Raw genomic sequence first — 23770 nt, 5'->3', positions numbered from 1 at the left:
TGTGGCGGCGGCGCGGAGCGTGAGAGGCGAGGAGCGCGGGTGGGGGCGCTGGAGCAGCGGCTCTCCCGCGGCTTCGAGCCCCGCTCCCCTGCACCCGACGCGGGATTAGCCGCCCGTCTCGGCGCGGGCGGGCGCCCGTCGACCCTTCAGCTCAGTCCAACGCCGCCGCTCGGCCCGCCCTGGCGCTGGGAGCGGGTGCCAGGGGCAGCGTGGGGCTTGGCTCTCTGATTCATTCATTCGCCGCCGCCGGCAGCCTCAGACCTGCGGTGCTCCGAAGAGAGGAGGGAAGACGGGCAGTCGCGAATGAAGGGCCGGGCGCCCGCAGGGCTCCATTGTGCTCGGCGGCGCGGGGCGGGAAGGGGCTGAGGGAGGTGGGATCGGGCCCCCTCCCCCTGCTCCCCGGCGTGCGCTGCGCCCCCAGCCTGCTGCCAGCCTGGAAATGGCTCCGTTTATTCTCCTCGGGAGAATGAATCGTTCCTGCCCAGTCTTCTCTTCCTCTTCCCCACCTCCTCTCTGCTCCGAGTCTTAGGAGGGGAAACATTTAAAAGACAGATTCCAATGTGGAGTGCCGTGCACATCGCGAGCTGTTGGGTTTGCACGTCGAGGAGATTTTTCTATATAGCTTTTTCTAACGTGAGCGCAGGGAAGCAGTGGCATGACTGCTTTTAGGATTTTTATTTTCTCGTAGGGATCTCTGTAAAGTGCACGTCGCATTGGGTTACACGCTCCACCCCCAAGGGAACTGGTGTGGTGGAGAAATTTGAACCCGCAGCCTTAGTAGCACCAAAAGGCCGAGTTACCTGGCTCTCGCAGAGTGTCTAGGAGAACATGAGCGAAATGACCACCGAACTCATTTTTTATAGGACTCGTTGAAGCTGGATTCTGCGTTTTCCGACAGACACGTAGACTCATTTTGTGGAATAGAGTTGACCGCTGTCTCCTCCGCGCAGCATTTTAACTCTTATAAGCAAATGCCACCTCTGCTTGAACGTTTTGGTATTGACGAGAGAGAAATCCTTTTACCTAAGGGAACTAATTGAATTGTCAAGCACCACTGAAATACCTCCAGAAAAGGATCTCGGGGGGTGGAAAAGCAACTGCGAAATAGCAGACGGAGAAATTCCTGTGGAAGTTATTCTGTAGCAGAAGAGCAGAAACTTCGGAGCAAGTTCCCATTGGGCAAAATGGGGTAAGGATTTTTGTGCCTGACATAGCTTTGAATCTGTTTATGTGTGTGTGTTGTTGAGCGATGGTGGTGATTGTGTTTTATGTTTTCAGACAAACTTGTCACCTTGCTAAGCTGGTCCTACATTAAAAATATGGGTCTATTAACCTCTTAATAAGGTATTTTCATAGAGTGACACCAGAGGTCATAATTAAGGAACATACACACGCATTTGCAACCAGAATGGAGTTCTGTTGGTAATATTTGAGAAGACCACCTTCTGCACTTCAACTGGTCAGGCTGCTGCCTCCGTTTGTAATCATCCTGTCTTGGGTTTTGTCGTCGGGGTCTTTGAGAGAGAAGTACTGTGTTGTCTCCGTACTTTGAGAATAATCAGTTGCACAAAGGAACGATTGTAAAGTAATGAGTGGTTGGACTTTAGTCCTTGAAAATGATCCAGTCTAAATTATTGCCTCCACTGTGCCCTCTGTTTTGCCCTTGAATATCCAAAGCTAACATGTAGAATTGATTTATTAGGGCATTACAATGAAAATCTGAAAGTCTTACCGATGTGGTCTCCACGGTACCAGGAAAAACCTTTTTGTTGAAAGAACTTGTTCGCCTTTTCTGTTCTTTGCTCTAAAGCTCAGGTCTTCAATTTGTGTTAACGGTGTCAGATCCACACACCTTTAGTGTTTTCCAATCTTTTATTAACTTTTCACACAGTTACTTGCTAACATGCTAGTGACTCTTTGTAATGTAAGCCAGAAATGTATTAATGGAGTAATGAGGTGGTCATTTCATTGACAGATTGTCCATGCTTTTTGTCAAAGGGGAACTTCGAGAATTTTCTCTCTCTCTTTGTGGGTTGAGCAAACACAGCTAAGGTGTAGTTAAGGGACAGGGATTGAAAGAATAGACCCAAATATATTGTGACAGTTTAGGGGTATGTACACCTAAACTTTATTTTTTGAAACTCTCTGAGGAAAGGTCTTAGTACTACTTTTTTTATTGGAGTTAGAATTTTAAGTTTATTAACTTGAACAAGTTTCGAAATGTAGAACATAATGTTGTAGGAGTTCTTTCTTCATCAGGAATTAATGAGAGTGATAATTGTTTTTAAAAGTTGAATGACAAGTGATGAGATTATATATAACTTGCATGATTTGAGGTAGAGCTAAGCAATTAAAATACCTTATTCTATTTTAGTACTGCCATTCGTAACTTTGTAATCTGAGGCAAATTACTTAACCTCTGCAGACTCTGTAAAATGAAGGACTTAAATGATAAGTTTTAACGTTTTTTTCCAGTCTGTAAAAATGAATTATTTTCATTTTCTCTTTCTCTGTATTTTAATTACTAGTTGGTTTCTGGAAGTAGATCTTTCAGTTGGAGACATTATTCTCTCTAAGCAGTTCTTCAATATCGGCTGAAAGATAATGGCATTTAAAACTGGATTGCACCAATTTTAATAAGAGAAAATACTGAAAAATACTACTTAAAACATTAGAAATCTGGCTTCCTTGAAAATCTGCAGCTCTTCTGTTTAAAACATGTCAGCAAAAAAAAAAAATCAAGTGGCAATTTTTTCATGTTGAAGGCTGCATTCTCTAGACTGTATAGAGTGGTAGCATCATGGAAGAAAATAGCTTTTCCACAATCTTTAAGTGCGTGAAGGCACGTCATTTTACCAAGAGAAGTTTGGGATGAACTTGCTATCAAATGGGCTGATATTTAAACTATGAAAATAAGCACCCTACATGACACACGTTTTTGATAATTCAGTGTATTACATTTGCTTATAGAGAGGAAAAGGAGTGTTTCTGGCATTAGTTTTCTGAGAATCTATGTAGGGCTATGATTCTTTCCCACAGATAGTGATCTCTTCCATCTGAGTTGTCAAGAGAGGATGGACAGGAGAAGAGCATAGAAAAGGCATTTGTGGACGTTTCCACGCTTGTATATACTTGTACAGACTTATGTACCTATTTAAACCAAAAGGAAATGGTGTTTTAAATGGCTCTTAAAGTTTTCCCCAGGCAATCCTAAATTAACCTTACTTTGACAAGTATATAAAATTTAATACTTTGGTGAAGAGTTTCACATCTTATGAGTATATTTTTGAATGTTAGTTTATAATAAGAATTTTTCTTTGCCTCAGTTTTGGCTATAATTGCAAGGCTAAGGGCAAAGTTTACACAAAAGGAATTATTTTTAGTTTTAAAGAAAATGGGTGATTAGTTTAGGCAGCAAATAAAGTTGGCTCCTATAATAGTAGTTTGAGAACCACTAAGGAAATGGAAAAGAACAGCTGAAACTGACAGTTGCCAGAGTCTGTCAAAGTATCTTGGATGCTGCCCGAACTGTTTTAATTACAGTGATATCAGTTGAAGAATTGGTTAAATAAGTGCATCAGACCCCCTAAAAATTAGAGCATTCACGTATGTAAGATAAAGTCTGGAAAAAAGCTTCAAAGCTCCAGCAAGGAGAGCCTGTTAGCCGTCCTCCCAGTAGTATCTCCTAATGAGAGCAGTGAGTCAGTAGCTATTTCAGAATCATTAGAGGAGGCAGTAGAAATCAAGGAACTTCATGCCACCTTTTGTTTTGCGTAGCTCATATTGACAACTTAGTGCCATCGTCAAGGGAATAGAGAACCTCCCCGCCACCCCATTAAAAGTTATTTATAAAATAGATTTCTCCATGTCTGGTAGTGCTCTTTGATTTATCTCCCCTGCTCTGGGAACCTTCGGAAACCCTCTTTGCCTTTCCCCAGATAACTTGCCTGAAGCATGAAAGTGGGTGCTGCTGATTGCAGCCCGAACCAAGTCCTTTCTTGGCTGGGAGAGGAAGCTGACCCTTCTTTCTCCCTCGGGCTACGGGGTGCTGCTCTCTCTGGGTGCTGAGGCAAAAATGTGGAAATCTTGATCCAGTAGCGCCAAACGAACAGGCTTGGTTGGAAACGCAATCGCTCAGTCATTACTAACAACTGAGAAGTGAGATGCACGCCCTCAATTCTTTATTGGATCATCTTACTAATTGTGAACCCCTAGCACATGGCATGTTCTGCAGCCCGGTGCTGGTGATACAGAAACTAATAAAATGTGCTCCTTCCCTCAGAGTTTATAGTTTAGAAGTTGGGAAGACAGTCAAGCCTGACATTAGAAAGTACAGTGAAATGTCTAAGGGGCTCTGATGTAGGGCATCATAGGGATACAAACATGGGTGCGTGGAAGCAGTAGCTGCTGAGGGAAGGATCCAGAAGCTTTTGTGGAGGTGGTAACAGGTACGAATTAAATAATGAAGGAGGAGGACAGGTGTGCCTTAGAGACAAGGTGTGCCTTTTTAGGGCAGAGGAAACGGTGTGATTGACGGCACTGAGACCAGGAACTGCAAAAAATTGGACTTCGCAAACTCGGCTCTAAGGAGTGTGGTAAGATAGGCGTAGGGTCTTATGCAGGGGCCAGGTTAGAAGGCCTTGTAGACCAAACAAAAGCTGGTATATTTCGAGCTTTTTTGGGGCAATGACCCATTATAGTAAGATACACATTTTTACCTCACAACATAGTGCACCCATATTTTAAATGATAAAATGTCACAAAATAATGCATTGTGTGACGCACTGCCGTATTTTCAAGAAAGAATGACATTTGAGATCCAGTAAGTTGATTTAACGACCCAGTGACAACAACTGGCAATTCGAAAAGCACTGTTCTTGGCTGTGGGAATCACTAAAGGGTTAAAGCAGCGTAGTTACGTGAAGGGTCAGGGAAGTAGGACAAAACAATAGTTTTAAAAATCATTGAAATTTTTGTTTTGTATGTTAGGTCCTATAGAAACACTAAGCCGGAGCAATGAACCCTAGCTAGGTAGGGGAAATGGATGACTGAACAGGGCCTAGAAAATTCCAGGGTCAGGAAAGAGGGGAGATGATGATGAGTTGTGTGTAGTTGTCTCAATGGGACTTTTTCAGGATTAGGGCATTTCATGTGTAGGGGTAAAAATGTAGGAAATGGCCTGATAAGTTCCTCATTGAGCTGCTCACTCAGATTTGCTATGAAATCCTGAGTGTGGGAGTTGAAACAGGACTTTCTAGCTTGCATACAAACTGCATGGACGGTAAGAGTGAGAACATGTTCCCCCAAGCAAGTAATTAGAATATTTCCATTGCCAGTAATACTTGCTTTATAAGCCGGAAAGTTATTTCACTGTGATTGACATAGAAATATAATTCTAACTCTATCGGCATGTATTAGGATATCAACCATAAGAGTAGAAGAGTTTGCATATCTTGGGAATAGGTGCCCCCCCAGCTATTAAAATATAATTGACTAAGGCTTACAACCTTAATGATTCAACACATACACACTGTGAAATGATTACCATAGTAAGTTTAATTAACATCCTTCATCTTACATACTTACAGATTTTTGATGAGAACTTTCATCACAATAGGTTTATTTTTTTACTATATCAATGGAATAATTTTGCCCCCCTCATTAAAATTTGAAAGAACTCATTTTTTTGTTTTTAGGGATTTTTCAAGGTAACATCTACATAAGGCCAGATGACCCTGGTTCTTCACAAATGTCCTTTTCCCTCAATCTATAACCTATTCCATTTAGTGAAGACTTTTAACTGGTTCCTTTTTGTTCTGATTTCTTTTTATACTTGTAACTTCATTCCTTTTTCTCTTGTCCAAGGGGCATAGCAGGTATAATCATGTGGACCCCCAGGCCTTTCCCCTGGCTGCAGTGCATTTACCCATTTGAAAGTGCTGGAAAAAATTTAAGGCCATTCTTCCTTCCATCTCCCTAAACTGCTCCTGCAGTTCCCTTCCTACTTCCCAGCTTCAGTTTACTTCAATGTCAGGTTGGCAACGCTCTTCTGAGTGCCCACCCTCCCCAGCCCCACCCCCACCCCACCCCCCCAAAAAATTGGAGGAGAAGAACTTTGCTTTTCTGGATTTGGTGGTCATGGGGTGGGTAGGCCATCCACTCTCAACTGAAAGGTTGCATGATCTCTATATGGGATAACACAATGTGTTGGCATTATTTAGATTTACAAGTAAGATATTTTATAATGTCTTTTTAAAAAATTAGGGCCTACTCTACAGTTTTAAAAATGATAAAAACTGGGGCACCTGGGTGGCTCAGTCGGTTAAGCCTCTGACTTCGGCTCAGGTCAGATCTCATGTTCGTGGGTTCGAGCCCCCCGTCAGGCTCTGTGCTTACAGCTAGCTCAGAGCCTGGAGCCTGCTTCTGGTTCTGTGTCTCCTTCTCTCTCTGCCCCTCCCCCTCTCATGCTTTGTCTCTCTCTGTATCAAAAATAAATAAAACATTAAAAAAATTAAAAATGATAAAAACTGAAAAAACATTTTTTAAATTTACATTTCATTTATTTTTGAGAGACAGAGACAGAGCATGAACAGGGGAGGGGCAGAGAGAGAAAGACACAATTCAAAGCAGGCTCCAGGTTCTGAGCTAGCAATCAGCACAGAGCCCGACGCGGGGCTCCAACCCACCAACTGTGAGATCATGACCTGAGCTGAAGTTGGATGCTCAGTTGACTGAACCACCCAGGCACCCCGAAAATAAAAATTTTTTGAATGGTTATGTATTCAGCATGGAACAAATTGAGAAGAGAATCAAGATTATGGTACTTGAGTATTTAGACAAAGCAGTTAGTAGGAATGTATAAACTAGTCAGGGTTGGTTACTTTAATCTGTGTCAATTTTAGGGATGAGCAAATAATAGAGGTGGGATTATTTGGGAGACCGAATGGATGTAATAGACGATGTTCTTGGCTCTGACCCGAGGTTTTTATAAGAACTAAAGTAGTGATTATGAGGGGTGCCTGGATGGCTCAGTCAGTTAAGGATTTGATTTCCCCTCAGGTCATAATCTCACAGTTGGTGAGTTCTAGCCCTGAGTTGGGCTCTGTGCTGACAGCTCAGAGCCTGGAGCCTGCTTTGAATTCTGAGTCTCCCTCTCTCTCTCTGCCCCACCCCCACAGGTGTGCTTTCTCTCTCAAAAATAAACATTTAAAAATAAAAATAATAAAGTAGTGATTGAGTAGCATGTTAAGATGTGATTATGTAATTCTTAAAAATCAGATGCATTATGTCATTTTGATTCGTTACATTATGTAAACATTAATCCTTTTAAAAACATCCTTATTAATCCTATTCACTTGTAATTTTACTTTCTTTATTTTGATTTTCCTGTCTCTAGAACAGAATTTTACTAAATTTTCATAACAAACTTACACGTCTGTCATGAGCAAACAAGTACACACACACAAACATCTTTTTCAAAATATAAACACATAAAGAATATTTAGGGGAGCTCTTAACTTTGGTTTAGCATAGTAGCATATTAATTTAATAATTTTGAAATGAAGTCACAACATATATCAGACTAATGTGACTTTTCTTTTTTGGGACTAGAGGATTCTGAAAGTTGGTTTAGGCTAATTATCTGCAAAATTATTCATGGAAATTAAAGGATTGACTAGAGAAACTGTCTTTATAAATAGTTTGTAAACTCAGTTTTGTTTTAAGTGATCAAATGTCTCAGTGAAAAGATGGTTAAATCTCAAAAGGTCTCATCTCCTTACTGCCATGTGATTTTCATTTTTTTCAGACCTCTGGTATTTAGATGAAATGCTTACTTACTGGATTGATTTGTTACTTAGCATTAACCCAACTCACTGGACAAAAGAGTAAGGGAAATGAGTTCCAAATATTTAATTTTTCCTGATAGAAATTTTAAGTGACTTACTATAAGACTTTTTTGAAAGTTTGTTTGTGTATGTATATATTTTTAATGTTTATTTTGAGAGAGAGAGAGAGAGAGGGAAGGGATGTGGGTGAGGAAGAGGCAGAGAGACTCCTAGGCAGACTCCACTCTGAGTGCATGAGCCTGACAAAAGGGCTCAATCCCGTGACTGTGAGATCATGCCCGGATCCGAAATCAAGAGTCGGATGTTCAACCGACTGAGCCACCCTGGTGGCCCTGTATGTAAGAGATTTTAAATAGGTTTATATCTCATTTAGTAAAGATTGTCTTTAGTTTAAGGAAAGGGGCAGTTAATTGTGTTGCATATTTTAATGGCTTATGATCTGTGGCTTATAAGGGACCCTGTTTTATAAGATTTATTGGGTTCTTGGAATAAGTGAGATTTTCCTAGAGATCAAAAGGACTTCTGTGTTGAGTATTGAAACGTTGAGTGCTTTTGAGGCATTGTAAGGTTTCAGACTCCTTAAGTATCTTCATTTCAAAAGAATCTGCATGTATGTAATAAGCAGTGTTTATATAGATTTTAGCCATCTACAAAGAACTGAGATAAAATTTACAAGTCTTACTGAATGGGAATTGTAAGAATAGCTAAAACCTTTTTAAAAACTGATCACTCAGGTCTTCAACCTGTAAATAAAAGCATATAGTTCAAATAAAAATTTTTATAACACACCTCCATGTTCCATAAAATTAGGACATCCATTACCTCTCTCTGTTAAAAGAAACATTTATCAATGAACTTCTACTCTTAATTGTAGCTTGCTTCTCCTTTTCCCATCCATCATAAATCGTACCCCTCAGGTGATTTCTCTGTTCCTAATATCTGAGTAAAAGAGATGAAATTAGTGTGAATCAATGCTGGTTGTATTAAGCAACATTTTTGAGAGGAGAAATTGAAATTATGGGTATGTGTGTATATGTTGTCTTTCTTATGTTTTGTCTTTTCCATCCACTTATATCAGTTGGTCCCTGAATAACTTGGGTTTGAGCTGTGTGAGTCCACTTAAACACAGTTTTTTGGTATAAATACAGTGCAGTATAAAAAATACATGTTACTTAGAATTTGGTATAAATACATGTATTTTCTCTTAAGATTTTCTTGTTTTTTAAATTCATTTGTTTATCTTGAGAGAGTGTGTGAGCTGGGGGTGGGGGGTGAGGATCAGAGGGACAGAATGAGAATCCCAAGCAGGCTTCACACTGTCAATGTGGGAGCCCGAAGTGGGGCTCAGACTCATGCACTGTGAGATCATGATCTGAGCCGAAATCTAGAGTTAGATGCTTAACCAACTGAACCACCCGGAAGTTACAAGTGAATTTTCCATGGTGCAGGGAATCGACGCTTCTAACCCATATTGTCAAGGGTCAACTAACTTTTTCATTTATTTCCTCATCTTGTTTTAAAAAATTTTTAAAAACCTCACTTCACTGGTAGGTATAGTTTAGAATTAATTTTAGAGGGACATCTTTTTAGTGACCTTGCAAAGGAAACAAACAAAAACAAATATTCTTTCTCATGAGATTCCCTCTTCAGTAATAGATTGTGAACCCAATATGACTTTTGTATAGCTAAAAGACTTTTAAATAAGTAGAACTAATATTTGAGTTAATTAAGAACTAAATTTCATTTACATAAACTGTCTTGTCTTTTTTAAGGTAGGCTCCTGGAAGGAAGGCAAAAAGTTACTCTTTTCTTTCTTGTATAAGAAAATAAAATTATTTATTAAATACAGAAAGTTAGCAATCTAGTCAAATGTTTTCCTTCATAATAAAATTTACCTTTATACTTCTGCTAGCTTTTAAAAAATCCCCTAAATCTCTTTAACAGCTACGATTCGCTTTAAAAAACAAAAGATTTGCTTTATAGGTATTTCCTTTTACTGTTCTTCCATAAAACATGAAACATTTTTATGTTATCTCTGACAGGGTTTGTCACTAGTTCCTCGCAGAAAGCAGTTGTCAGAATTGAGGACTTTCTATAAAATTACCAAATAAGAGTTAGAAATTAACTGAGCGGCCACAGGACCACAGATACCAAAGCAGCTTTCATTACTTTCTTTTTGAGTCATGTTTATCATGTCTGTTGGCACATCGGGACCTGTCAGAGTCCAGAGGGCTGTGTAAAAGAGTCCATGACTCCCCCCCTCCCCCCACACACCCCACAGAAGGGAGGAAATTTGTTCTCCTGTATGTTTGTTTCTGATTTGAGACAGAGCGCACACACCCTCAGGGGAGGGACAGAGAGACAATCTTAGCAGGATCCACACCTGGGCTCCATTTCCCGATCCATGAGATCGTGACTTGAGCTGAAATCAGGAGTCAGACATTTAACTAACTGAGCTACCCAGGTGCCCCCTGCCCCGTGTTTAATAGGAGAGACTTACTAGAAATGTGCTGAGAGCCACAGCTCTGGCACATACCTCTGTGAGTGTTCCATACTGTGTTGGTATAGTATACATGTGCAGTAAAAGTTGAAAGGATCTGGGGAATTAGAACCCAGTTTTCATACACAGAAAATCCTGATTCCTAACGGTGATTAGGTATACAGTTGGATGTACCAGTTGTTTTCCTGATTATTTTCCTAGGTAAATTGTTGGGTTTTTTCACTTGTACATTTAACCACCCCTCAATCTTACTTTATTGTCTTTGTTTCATTTAAGCATTTTTAAATAAGAAATTTAAGAGAGCTATTCTGAATAAGGGGTTTTTTTTGGTGAGTTGGAATTTTCTGCCCTAGTTATTTTCATTTTTCCCCATTAGGCTCTTAATAACAGTCTCTAAGAAATTATCTTCTCTAAGAAATTATCTTAAGTGGATTTGACTATAAAAGAACTCAAAGTGCTCATGTTAGAAAATTTCTGTCAGTCAGTCTTCACGGAAGGTAAGTCTGTACATTACTAAACATATAGGACACTTACTTTGAACCTCTCAAAATATTTGAGTGTGCTTAGCCTGCCCCTTTATCTTTATATGCTTCCCTTTTGCAAAACTGCCATTTTCTCTCCTACTCTGTTGTTAGGAATCTCTGTCACGTGGATTTTAACATTAAAATTCATGTGCTTTGCGTAATCACCCTGCCAGCTCCCAGGATGTTTACAGAACGAGGATTCTACCTACTCTTGTTTACTCAGTACTGCCAGGGATCTGTATACGTTCAGCTGAGTGGGAAGACTCCCAAGTCATCCTTAAACTCATCTTTCTGTTGATTTAAAAAAAACACTATTCTACATCTTGCAGTCTGCCTTTTTCCTTACTCAAATGATAATATATAGAATTTTAGTTGTCTGTTTCATTGTTGCTTTAATTAAATACTCTGTTAATGCTGAATTGATATTTATATTTGTGTAGGGAAAAGAAAAAGGCATTAGTGAGACTATAACTATTTGGTTTTATTTGGTGACATATTAGTATATTCTGAGTCATTAGTGTATAATTAGTAGTTAAACTATAGGCTATTCATATGGTAGGAAGCCAGCCTGAAGAATGTTTTCAAAGACGGTGCAGTGGTCAGTTAGGATTCAGGATGCAAAATTGTATATTCTCTGTGGCCTCATCTATATGAAATATAGTCTATCTATATATGCATAAAAATACTTGAAAAAAATTCCTTAAAGTGCTACCGTGTTGATTTCTGGGAGGTATAATTGTTAAATACTGTTTTTTGAGTTTTTCTGAATCTTTTAGCTTTTTCTGTGATGAATATGTTTTTATATTTTTTAAGTGTTCATTTATTTATTTAGAGAAAGAGAAAGAGTCCCAAGCAGGCTCTGCGCTCACAGCAGATGTGAGGCTCAGTCCCACAAAATGTGAAACCATGACCTGAGCCAAAATTAAGAGTTTGACACTTAGCCAACTGAGCTGCCCAGGCTATCTGAAAGAATTGAGTTTTTATAATTTCTCTTGGGTTTTTAGGGTGAGGGCTATTTAAAAAATGATGATATCTTCAATACAAATTATATCAGAATCAGTCACTATTCTTACATATAGATACTTACGTGTTTGACCCAGTTTTACCTTGCCCTTACTTCATTTTTCTTTAAAATAATTGATTAAAGAAGTAGTTACTCTAATGGTAGCAAAAATTGTTTCTTGTTCTTAAGTGTAAGGAGTTTTCAGGGGGTTAGTACTAATCTACACTTTTTATGGATACGGGGAGAAAGCTCAAAGGGAAAATGTGACTTACGGGAGGTTATGCCTCTTTGAAATGGCAGAGCATGTGCTAGATCCCCCAGCTCCTCGGGCTCTTACCGTTAATTCAGAGCATCCTAAATGAATGCTCACCTACATCGTGACTCATTTAGAGAGTGGTTTCTAACCCCTCCTAGTTAAAAGGAACATTCTAATTTAGTGGAAGCTTGGTATCTTAGTGATGAGTTCATTAAATGTATGGTGTTTTCCTTGTAGATGGTATGGAAAGAAACTGCATTCTAATTTTAGTGTAATTAAATCTCTGCTCCTGCATTAAATTTTGAATACATTGAAGTCTTTCTCAGAAATGATTTGAGGTTATTACATGTGCATGGTATAAAGTTTCCAAAGTTCATATTATATTGTGAATTCCATCAGTCAAGGCCCTGTTCACTGCCTTTGTAGTTACTGGGCGCATGAGTCTTTGAGAGACTTAAATAGGATCTACTTTTCTGAAGACTTCAGAAACAGAAATCTTGAGATGTTATCTTGAAACACCATTCCTAGGGCCTAATGCTGGACCAGGAGACCTGTAAATGGAAGAGTAACATATGGTCCGTGTTTGAATCATCATGAGATAGCTGTAAGATACTCAGTTGCCTAGAATTTGTATGGGAAGGTTGGACAATGTTGTATCCAGTTTTAAATTTCTCATTATAAATAATTTTTCATAGATCCCAAACTCGAATGCTATCATTGGCTAGGCAAAAAAAATGTGTGAACATATGAGGTAGAAGGCAGTAGGGATTGATGGAGACTGTGGGAAAGTGAATAGAACACATCTTGCCTAAAGTCATTCATATCCAGTTTGTTCTAAAAATTCTCTGGTGAGAGAAATACATCTGAAGCCTAATACATTAGTTATTTAGCCAACACTTAAAAATTTTTTTAAGCATTTGTTTATTTTTGAGAGACAGAGAGTGAGCAGAGGAGGGCAGAGAGAGAGGGAGACACAGAATCCAAAGACAGGCTCCAGTCTCTGAGCTGTCAGTACAGAGCCTGACGTGGGACTCGAACCTACAAACTGTGAGATCATGACCTGGGCCAAAGTCGGTTGCTTAACCGACTAAGACACCCGGGTGCCCCTAGCTGTTTTTAAGCTTTTGCCAGGTCTAGTGGCTAATCTAGGTTAGATATGGTAACTTTGGAAGTGCTTTACCTCTTGACCAAAGAAGGAAAACCAAAGCACACTAGGACAGTGGCAGAAATTAACAATAGATGAGTCGTCCTCAGTTTTGAACCTGTATCAGGATCACCTAGAGGGCTTGTTAGAAATGGAGATTGCTGGGCTTCACCCCAAATTTTTGACTCAGTGAACCTGGGAATGGGTTTCTCAAATTTGCTGTTCTAACAAATTCCCAGGTGATGCTGATGCTGCTGGTCCTAGGACCTTGCTTTGAGAGTCCTTGTATTTGATAAATGAAGCTGACATGTGAGAAACTGTGGCCATTCGGAAACTCAATGATTCTTGAAGCTTTTGTTTTTTTCTTTGCTCGCAATTTGTATAAATTATAATTCTGACTTGAGGGGAAATCCTTGATTGAGCCTCTCCTCTATTTTTTGTAAGCTAAAAGATCCAAGACAACTTGAAACTGCTGTCTCTTTAAACCTGATTACTTTCAGCAGTGCTGACCAATTATGCCCCTTTCTTATTCAGAGTTAATCCTGCTTTCTGGTATCAGTAAATATATTATTTCTAAAATTACTTGACCCTGCTTTGACTCCTCAAGTTTTATGCATTTGGAGAAAGTATGATTTCCTTTAAAGTTGTGTATTCTGCTTAGATATCCTTAAGATTGTTCACAAGCCATAGTTTTCAATTTCTATCAGTATGTGACAAATTACCACAATTTTAGTGGCTAAAAACAATCTACATTTACTCACAGTTTCTATGAGTCAGGAGTAATTGGACCTTCTCAGGGTGTCACAAGACAGCAGTCAAGGTGGCAGAGACTAGACACAGGGAGCTACATCATCTTCAAAGCTCCTGTGGTTGTTGAGTCAATCTACTTCCTTGCAGATATAGAACTCAGAATCAGCTGTGTATTTAAGGCCAGCAGGAGGAATCCCTTTCCAGTGCTTAAACTTCTTTTAAAGGACTCATGTAAATAAGGCAGGGTCCCCTAAGATAGCCTCCCTTTTGATTAACTGAAAGTCAACTGATGAGTGACCCTAATTACCTCTGTGATAATCCATCCTATTCAACCTTTTTACCACATTCAAGGGGAAAGTTTTATGCAGAAAGTGTCCACCAGGGGGCAGCAATCTTGGGACCATTTTAGTGTTCTAGCCACACGACATCATGTGTGCTTTGATGTTATCCAAAGGCTCACATACCACTATATCCATTACAAATGTTTAAAATTTTTTATTTTTATGCTTTTTAAATATCTTAAATGTTTATTTTTGAGAGAGAGAGCTGAGGAGAGGTAGAGATAGAGGGTAACAAAGAATCTGAAGCAGGCTCCAGGCGCTGACCTGTCAGCACACAGCCCAATGTGGGGCTTGAACCCATGAACCGTGAGATCATGACCTGAGCTGAAGTCAGACACCTAACCGACTGAGCCACCCGGGCACCCTGCTTCCAAGTTTTTTTTTAAACTAAAAAAATCTATAGCCTTCTGTACTCCTGATGGGCTAGGGACTAGGTAATCTTGAGGCACACTCTGCAGTTCTCATTCTAAATCATCTTCTCTCTCAATTCCTCTTTGTTTATTTGCATTGTATCTCCTGTTTCCTGGACACCATTTTCTTTCTTGGTTTATCCCTTTGCTTTACTGAATTTCTTTTTCCTTTAGGACCTGAAAATGGCCTAGTGGGAGAGGAATTTTGAGCCGTAGTGTATGTGAAAGTGTTTCCTCTGCCCCCTCCTTGTTCAATAGAGTCTATGTCTCTAGATATGGTATGAGGGCTTTTTTTGTTTGTATGTTTTATTTTTTATTTTTGTACCATTTTTCTTTTTCAAGTCTCTTTTGGGCCCTTTCAATCTGGTCAATTTCCCTAGATTTGGGAGATTTCCTTCTATTAAAAAATTTACTTAAACATTTTCTCTCTTTATGAATTGTCTATTCGTGGGATGGTGGACTTCCTTTTTTTCTACCATTTTTTCCCTTTTATTCTGCCTTCTGAGGATATTTCCTTGACTTTCATCTTCTCAAACTTTTTTTTAAACTTTATTTTTATTTGTTTTGAGAAAGAGAGCAAGCTCGAGAGGAGCAGAGAGAGAGGGAGAGAATCCAAGCAGCCGCCACACTGTCAGAGCTGGGCCTTGAACTCTTGAACTATGAGATCATGACCTGAGCTGAAATCAAGAGTTGGATCCTTTGGGTGCCCCCATCGTCTAAGACTTCTATTGGATTTTTTATTTCCATGTAAATTTTAATTTGCAAATCTTATTTCTCAGTATCTTGAGGAAATTTATAGTGTTTTGAAGTTTTGTTTTCTATTTCTGAAATGACCTTTTTTCTGTTCTTTTTTTGTTGTGTTTTGGTTAGTTCCTATCATGTTGGAAACTTTTCTAGAATATCTGGTGATCCTCAGTTATGTATTAGAGATACTACAAAGCTGAGTCAAAGCTCTTGGTGACTCTGTGAGTCATGTCATTAGTGGAGTTCATAATGGGCATTTAGGTGGTGGTCTTCTTCTTGGGTGGTCCCCAAGTGTCAGTAAATAGAGATCAGCTCTTTGAGATTGTTCACTTTATCTAGAGATTGATCCTCCACTATATATAACTTGTGGCATTCTGAGAACAAGGTAAGTATTTTCTTCTGTGTGTACTTAAGAGTCATATTTACCTCCTATAATCTGAACATAAGGCATATATAATATAATCTGAACATAAGGCAGAGTTTTTGAAGGGCTATGGTTTAGTTTTCAGGTTTTCTCTTAACACTCCTATTTTAGGCCTCATCTATGTCTTCTGCTCTTGAGCAAAGTGGTTGCTTGATCTTGGAGGGGGTGGGGACTCTTCCTGCTTTGTTATTTAAATTTTCAGTCAATCCCTAATTTTCAGCCCATGCCTTACACTGTTCTGCAGTCCCATTGCCTGTAAATTCTGGCCAGCAAGTTCACTTACTAGTTCCTTCTTTGTTGGCAATTTAGTTTCCTTGGCTTGGCTTGGCCAAGTACTATTCCTTCTTTTAAAATTACATCTTTCAAAACCATATTCGAATTGCTTATGTATGCACTGGTGTCACTTCTGTTCTTTGGTGTTACAGGTTTATACCTTCTTTTCCCTTCACTTACATTTTAGTGGGATTTCAGAAAAGGAAGATAAATGTATGCAATTAATTTACTGTGTTTGACCAGAATCACTGAGCCTTAGCATTTGAATTTATGGAAGTTGTTTTTCAGAATGTGTTGACACTGTTGGTGGTTAATTGATTAGAATTTGGTAAATGATAAAGTGTTGGCTTTCTAAAAATCCCTCGCTGTTACTAACACCTGAAAACTCAATGCTTGATGTAAGCACATCTCAAAAAGGGAAAAGTTAAAATTGATCATCAGTCTAAACCGCAGCAAAACAAAGCAGTTACTCTTGGAACTGTTTTAGGTAACTAAGGTGTTGTGGTTTGTCTCCTAACACTGTGCCTTTTGAGCACTTGTAACAAACATATATAGCACTTAATTTGTGTCATGAGTCATGCTAGGCACTGTCAGTACAAAGATGAGTAGACAGCCATGTAAACAGAAATTACATTAATGCTGTAATAGAGATGCATGTGGTCTCTGAGAGACAGAGAAGGAAGTTCCCATCTCTACCTGGGAAGGTCAAAGAAAGCTTCATATAGCAAGTTAGGTTTGATTTTGAGACTTGAAGAGATGAGTTGATGGGGAGTGTACTCAATGGGAAGTCAGAACATATGTGAGTGGTTGGGTATTAGGACATTTCAGGCAGAGGGGTGACATAGGTAGAGCCTCAGAGGCGATATATGCTAGTTAGAAAGTTAAGGTAGGTGCACCCAGGTGGCTCAGTCAGTGAAGCATCCAACTCTTGGTTTCAGCTCAGGTCACGATCTCACAGTTTCATGGGTTCCAGCTCTGGGCTGACAGTGCTGAGCTTGCTTAGGATTCTCTAGCTCCCTCTCTCTGCCCCTCAATGTCTTTGGTGTCTCAAAATAAACAAATAAACTAAAAAAAAAAAAAAGAAAAAAGAAAAAAAGAAAATTAAGGTAGTTTGGCATAATTCATATATAGTGAAAAAGTAGATTTGATTAAAAGTCCGTCCAGGGTTATAGGATGACTATGTGCCATGTTAGAGGATTATACTTTTTCTTTAGTCAACTCTGCATGTTTTTAAAGCACCCATATCAAAAAAAGATTTGAAGCCTCTTCCTTCATATATATATAATTTTGCTACATGTTCTACTGTATGTGTGTCTATACATTCTAAAACACATAGAAATAGAAATGAAAGAGGAGAAAACTTTCTGTACCCCACTTTAGATGCCATTGCTTTAAGTAATGGTGAACAAGGGAAAAATTTTAAGCCAATAGAGTTATTACTGTGCTTATGTTTTATATTAACTACTCATGTTGCAAGTTTTGGACACTGGGGGAAGGAAGTGTGTGTGAAAAATGAATGGGGGTCTTGTAGACCCTCAAGTTTAATTGTGTAATAGGTTAATTATAGTAGTTTAGTCAAGAATAATGGCTGGCATTAAGATAGAACAGGGGCTGAATTCAACAGATTGACCTGCCAGTATTTACAGGAATTAACAATGAACTATATAGATATAGAGGAATAAGGAGATTGGCTTTGTCAGCAATTAGTTGAGATAGGGAACCGGGAGAAATTTGCAGTGAGTTGAAATGACAAATTAGGTAAGAGTTGACATAGTTATGGTCATCTACATGGGAATGTCTTCTAGTTGGATATCCAGGGCTGGAGCTCAGGAAAAAGGACTGGGCTGGGGATAGAGTTTGGGAAGTCAGTAGAATATGTAAGTATTGGTTGAAAGTATGAATGTGGATGAGCTCATTCAGGATATTTATAGTAAAGAGCAGATGAAGCCTCTCTGGGGGAACAGTCATTTAAGGGACAGGGAAAGGAACGGAGGAAAACTGTCAGGCTAAAACAGTGAATAGTGCCAAAAAGCCAAGAAAAGGGAGTTTTAAGAAATGAGTAGCCAGGGTCAGATGTAGCAGAAACATCAAATGAAGCAAAAGTAGCTCTTAGATTGGGTAGGTACCTGTCCGTTAATGACCTTACCATGAGAGGTTTGAGAAGCCTCAGACTGAAGCCAAATTGCCACAGGGTGATGGTGCTAATAGGATGGTTGGAGGAAGCAGAGACCAAAAGTGTAGGTTTCTTTAAGGCCAAGCTTCTTTGAAATCTTGTCACTTCAGCAAGCTGCAGGGTTCAGGAAACTTTTTTGGTTTTGGTTCAAAATGGGATTAAGCATTCTTTTAGGCCCTGGGAAAGGAGTTCTTAGCTGAGGATGTTTAAAAATTAGAGTAGAAAGCAATAATTACTGAGGAAAGAGATGGGCAAGATTGTCATCTGAAGCACAGTTAGAGTAGCCAACCTCAGTAGGCATATCTTCCACATGGACCCGAGGGGAGGATGTAAGGAAGGAAATGACCAGATTAAGTTTGTAGGTTAAAGGGCAGGAGACTGAAAAAGAGTTCCTTAGCTGGAGGATTTCATTTCTACAATTGAACTGATTCATTTAACAAATATTATTAAGTATCTGTTATGTGTCTGGGCATAGTTCTATGTGTATGAGATACACCTATGAACAAAGAGCCTTGTCCTTATGGGTATACATTCTAGACAATGGTGAAAGAAAAGGTCATCTGCTGAAAATGTAGAAAATGAAGGTTGGTGAGAGCCTTGGGAAGAGAGGTGAAGAATGGGAGAGATTATCAACCATGAACGGCTAGGAGCCTGGAGGGCCCAACTAGGGTTAAAGCCATGAGTTATTGAAGGAGTCAAAATCTAGTTTGTTGCTGTACCTGAGAAGCAGAAAGCTGTGTGTAGTAGGGTTTCCTGGTCTCCATTCTGCTAAAAATGAAGCATGAAGAGGTATGTCCAATTTTTGTGGTGTTAAGTTCAGAGTTACTTTAATATGCTACCTTTTCCCCCTCAGCTACCCTTTTCCTTCTTCAGAGAACATTCCATTGTTTTAGGAAACCAACCCAGTAAGTATTCAGCTTGCAAGAGTATGACCAATTTCTTAACAGTTGATGTCTTTCCTGTGGACAGCATCCTGAAACCTAGTGGTGTGGGTACTTTTGAAGCTCTTCTGAAGTCCGAGATTACATTTAATGTTATCTTCTCATTACCCCCTTGTGCCTTGTACACATACCACACACAGCACACAGGCACTGCTGGGGAACCGGGGAGCCAGAGGTGTTCTTTAAGTTGTTTCCTCTTCTTTCACACCTGGAAAGTCAGCTGATTGGCATAAGCACTTGAAGATTCCTCAGATTCCTACTAAGTTCTTAATATTTTGGAAGCAGTTTTGCAGCTTTAACTTACCCTGTCTTTCTTGATAAATATAAGTATTTTTAGTTTTTTTGGATAGGGTGGGCTTTTGTTCTCTTTCTAGTCCGTCAGAGTACCTGTGCCCCTTTGCTGATTTTAATCTTAGGACAATTTGGGTAGAATTTTTTTTTAGGGAATTTCATGTTGAAGGAATGTCTTAACTACTGAATGGAGCGATTCTTTTCTTTATAGAATTAAGAGGCATTTAAGAGATAGAGGCTTGAAAATGAAACACATTTTACTTTGTCCTTTGTCATAAAATGTAATTTCTTCATCAAACTCTGTAAATTGATGGCACTGGTAGCATTTTTTAAAGTGTTTTTTTCTTTTTTTCCCCTTTTCCCTTTAAAAACCTTAGGAGATTTAGGCCGCAGACACTAGCCGTGTAAAGCCTCACGTGGCACACTACGGGGTGGCTTAGCGGTCACATCAGGTCTTGAGCCAGCCATTGGACATACTTAAATTGTTGATCCTCTTTAGTGCTGTGATCTTAGACAGGTTACTTAAGTTTTGTATGTCTGCTTCCTTATCTATAAAATGGGGATAGAATTGTGAAGAATAGAGTATAAAATACAAGCAACGATAGAGGATAAAATACAACTCAGATTGGAGTTTAATATATGAAACGTTAAGTAGAAAAACCAACAAAAATAACACAATTTATTTGTGAAAGGTGTATAACAATGTAGAGAAGGGCTCGTGGGTTGAAAACTTTGCAATATTTTGGTATCATCAGATTGTCTTTTTATGTTTTACTTATTTTTTTAATGTTTTATTTTTGAGAGAGACGTCGTGAGCAGGGGAGGGTCAGAGAGAGAGGGAGACACAGAATCTGAAGCAGGCTCCAGGCTTTTAGCTGTCCGCACAGAGCCCATCACAGGGCTCAAACCCCCAAACCGCGAAATCATGACCGCTGAAGCCGGACGCTTAACTGATTGAGTCACCCAGGCGCCCCTAGTCTGGTCTTTTTAGTTCCCTACTTAGGATGTTTGATTTTGGGCACTATGAACTGATTCTACCCTATGAAAATTCAGAAGAGACTGATATATAAATGGAGATGGCAACTTACTAGATGATTATTATAAGTCATGAAAAATACATTCTCTGCCATCAAAAAAAATGCCACAGTGGAAGCTAGATTGTAATCAGAAGTTTGCTTGATGAGTAAGGATAGTGTATTGAATATCCGCTGGTATGCCTCATCCTCATGCATTGATCTTCACTTACCACTCAGATACATCAGGCCCCTCTCCCCAGAGAGTGCTAGAGGCACTGCCTAACCACCTCTCAGAAATCCTTGTTTCTAATTTACATAGTTCTCTACTTCCCTCTTGTTTCTTCTTAAAGAAGAAAGAGAAACACTTGAGGTTTTATGCTTAGTCATTAGCATTCCTGCCTGAGTTTACAGCCTTATCTTGCTTGGATTTGAGAAGCTTAAATAGATTTCCTAAATTTTTTAAATTTAAACTCTGTATTATGGGAAGTTTTAAGCACATAAAAACCTAGAGAGAATTGTATAATAACCCCTGTGCATCTTTAACCATTCTTCAACAGTTAACATACATATGGCATATATTATTTCATCAATACTGTCTGATCCTCTGTATTATTTTAAAGCAATTCTAGACATCATATGGTTTTACCTATAAAATTACATTTGGTTGATATACTTCTTGAGTCTTTGACTCTACAGTAGAGTCAAATTATTATCAAATATGTCATCTAGAAATTGTCCACTTTCTGGATTTGGCAGGCTATGTTCTTTCATAGTGTCATTTACCATGTTCCTCTGTTCTCTTATTACTAATAAACTTATAGTTAAATCTAGGTTTAACTGGACTCAGGTTTGAATTGTTTTTCCCTGCAAGAATATGTCATAGGTGGTGTGGTATACTTTCAGTGTGTTGTATTACACCAGAAGGCACATAAATATTTCTTGGCATTTCTTTGTGTGTTAAAGTTGATCATGAGACTCCATATTAATCAGTTTGAGCCATCCATTATATTCTTTCAGTGAAACTACAATATTTTAGTTGTCCCTAATTTTATTCTCAAAGAGTACCTTCTGGTGAAACATTATTGCATTTCTTCTAATCTGTTCTTCTCATGTAGCCATGATGATCTTAAAAATATAAATTGGATCATATACCACTCTGATTAAATCTCTGCAGTCATATCCCATTACTCAGTGATTAATACCTATACTTTCTATGATGGTTTATAAAAATCTGTATAATCTGGGCTTATTCTGTTTTCCTATACTTCATTTTATGCCATTCTGTCCCTGGAGAAGCAGTATAGCATTATGCATAGCATAGGCTTTTGCACTAACTAGATTGCCTGAGTGTGATCTTGGGCAAGTCATTCAACTATTTTTTGCCTCAATATTCCCACAGGTAAAATCAGTATTTTAAGAGCACCTACAAAAGAATTGTAATGATTAAAGAAAACATGAGTCACTTAGAACAACGCTTCTATAACACAATACTGAGTGTTAGCAGCCAGTTGCTGCTGATGTTGGGGCTCTCATTTTCAATATCTGTGTTTAAGCCTCACTGTACTTTCCAGTTTCTGGAACTACCAAGTTCTTGCCAGCCTCAGGATCTTTGCACATTGTCCTGATTATCTGTTGCTATGTAACAGACTACCCAAAATGTAGTGTCTTAAAATAACAGCAGTCATTTAATTAGCTCATGAATTTGGAATTTGAGATAGGGTTTGGTGGGGATGGCTCATCTCTGTCGTATGTGGCATTGGCTGGGGTGTCTTAACTGGGGGCTGTGGTATCCTTTTAAATGAATCATTCATATGGCTGAAAAGATCGTGTTTGCTTTTGACTGAGAACTCGGCAAATGCTAGGGGCTTCAGTTCCACTCGATAGGCCGATTGGCTTTACTCACAGCATGGTGGCCAAGTTCTAAAAGTGAGTGCCCTGAGAGAAACAGGCCAACCCAGCCTGGCTTCCAAAGTCACACAGTGTCACTTTTGCCTTATTGTTTTGGTCCAGACAGTCCTAAAGGTCCATTCAAGTTTAGGGGGAATGGACATAGACTCTCCCTCCTGATAAGGGGATGGGAAGGTTCTCAAAGAAGGACAGAGATACTGTTGCAGCCATCTTTGGAAAACATATTTTGCCACACATGCAATTGATACCGAAATGCTGTTATAACTCTTGATTCTCACTCTTTAGCTAACTATCCTATCTAAATTAGTTCCCTTTTCTTCCATTCCATTGTGTACTTCCTTTCTCACAGCTCTTTATTTTCCTTGGCAACACCGATCCATCACAGTTTGTAATTTTCTCCTGAAGTCCATGACGGCTAGAGCATGTTTATACCTAGTACCATGCATAAAACCTGTTGAAATGTTAAAATATATTATTTGTAGCTTACCAATCTTAATACCATATAGTATGTTTCCACTAAGAATAGCATATTCCAAACTTTGTAGGAGGAAGGAAACAGATACAGAAATACCAGGAGTCAGTCCTTTAACTCTGATAGTTCACATCCTACTGCCTAGCTTGGGGTGAGGTTGGAGTGGAGAGGAGAAATCCATATATATAAATTTTGTGGGGGAGAAGGGGTGGGTGGAATAAGCACTTGGAATAGCTGAATCCCTGCTTAATCTCTCTATGCTTTTAAAACCCAAATTCACAAATGCATTTTCTTTCTCTGTTCTCTAGTACCCAGTTCGTGGCATAAGGCTTCTAGCTGGTCTCACAAAGAATGGTAGCCTTAGAAATATTCAGTACTGTACTCTCAGAGCAGCCAGATAGATGTTCTTTCCTCAAGGAAGCCTAACCGAACCCTCACTCAGAACCACAGTCCTTTCACTTTTGGCAGAGATCTAACAAATTTAGTTACTGGGTTTCTCAGCCTCCTGATGATTGGGTAGGACAAAGAGAATAGACAGTAGGGTACCAGTAATAGTAAGAACAGCTGCTGATACCTTGGATGTTGTAAGTCTGGGAATAGCGATGTGGGGTAGAAGTTTCCACAAATTGTAAAGGCTTTCATTTGCTTAATAAATACTCCATGCCACCTTGCTGGGTTTTGGAGACAGAAGAATGAACAGAATGTACATGGTCCCTGCCCCCATGGAGCTTACTGTCTGGGGGTGGGAGTACA

General features: G+C 39.1%; 1 protein-coding gene across 2 annotated transcripts in view; it reads left to right on the top strand.

The window, feature by feature from the left end:
• Positions 1-23770, top strand: part of HOMER1 (homer scaffold protein 1) — a 130773-nt gene that overhangs the window by 583 nt on the left and 106420 nt on the right. Inside the window, exon 2 of one of the 2 annotated variants that reach the window (XM_029942490.1) lies at positions 864-1189. In XM_029942490.1, coding sequence (XP_029798350.1) covers positions 1185-1189 — 5 coding nt within the window. In that variant the 5' untranslated portion in view covers positions 864-1184. Of the gene's footprint in view, positions 1-13; positions 1190-23770 lie in introns of those variants that run through there. The other variant, XM_029942489.1, reaches the window with a different exon arrangement.

Source organism: Suricata suricatta, chromosome 6 (genome assembly GCF_006229205.1).
Source record: "Suricata suricatta isolate VVHF042 chromosome 6, meerkat_22Aug2017_6uvM2_HiC, whole genome shotgun sequence".
Classification (NCBI taxonomy): domain Eukaryota; kingdom Metazoa; phylum Chordata; class Mammalia; order Carnivora; family Herpestidae; genus Suricata; species Suricata suricatta.
Note: the sequence above shows the minus strand (reverse complement) of the source record. Positions and strands in the feature narration are given on the sequence as shown.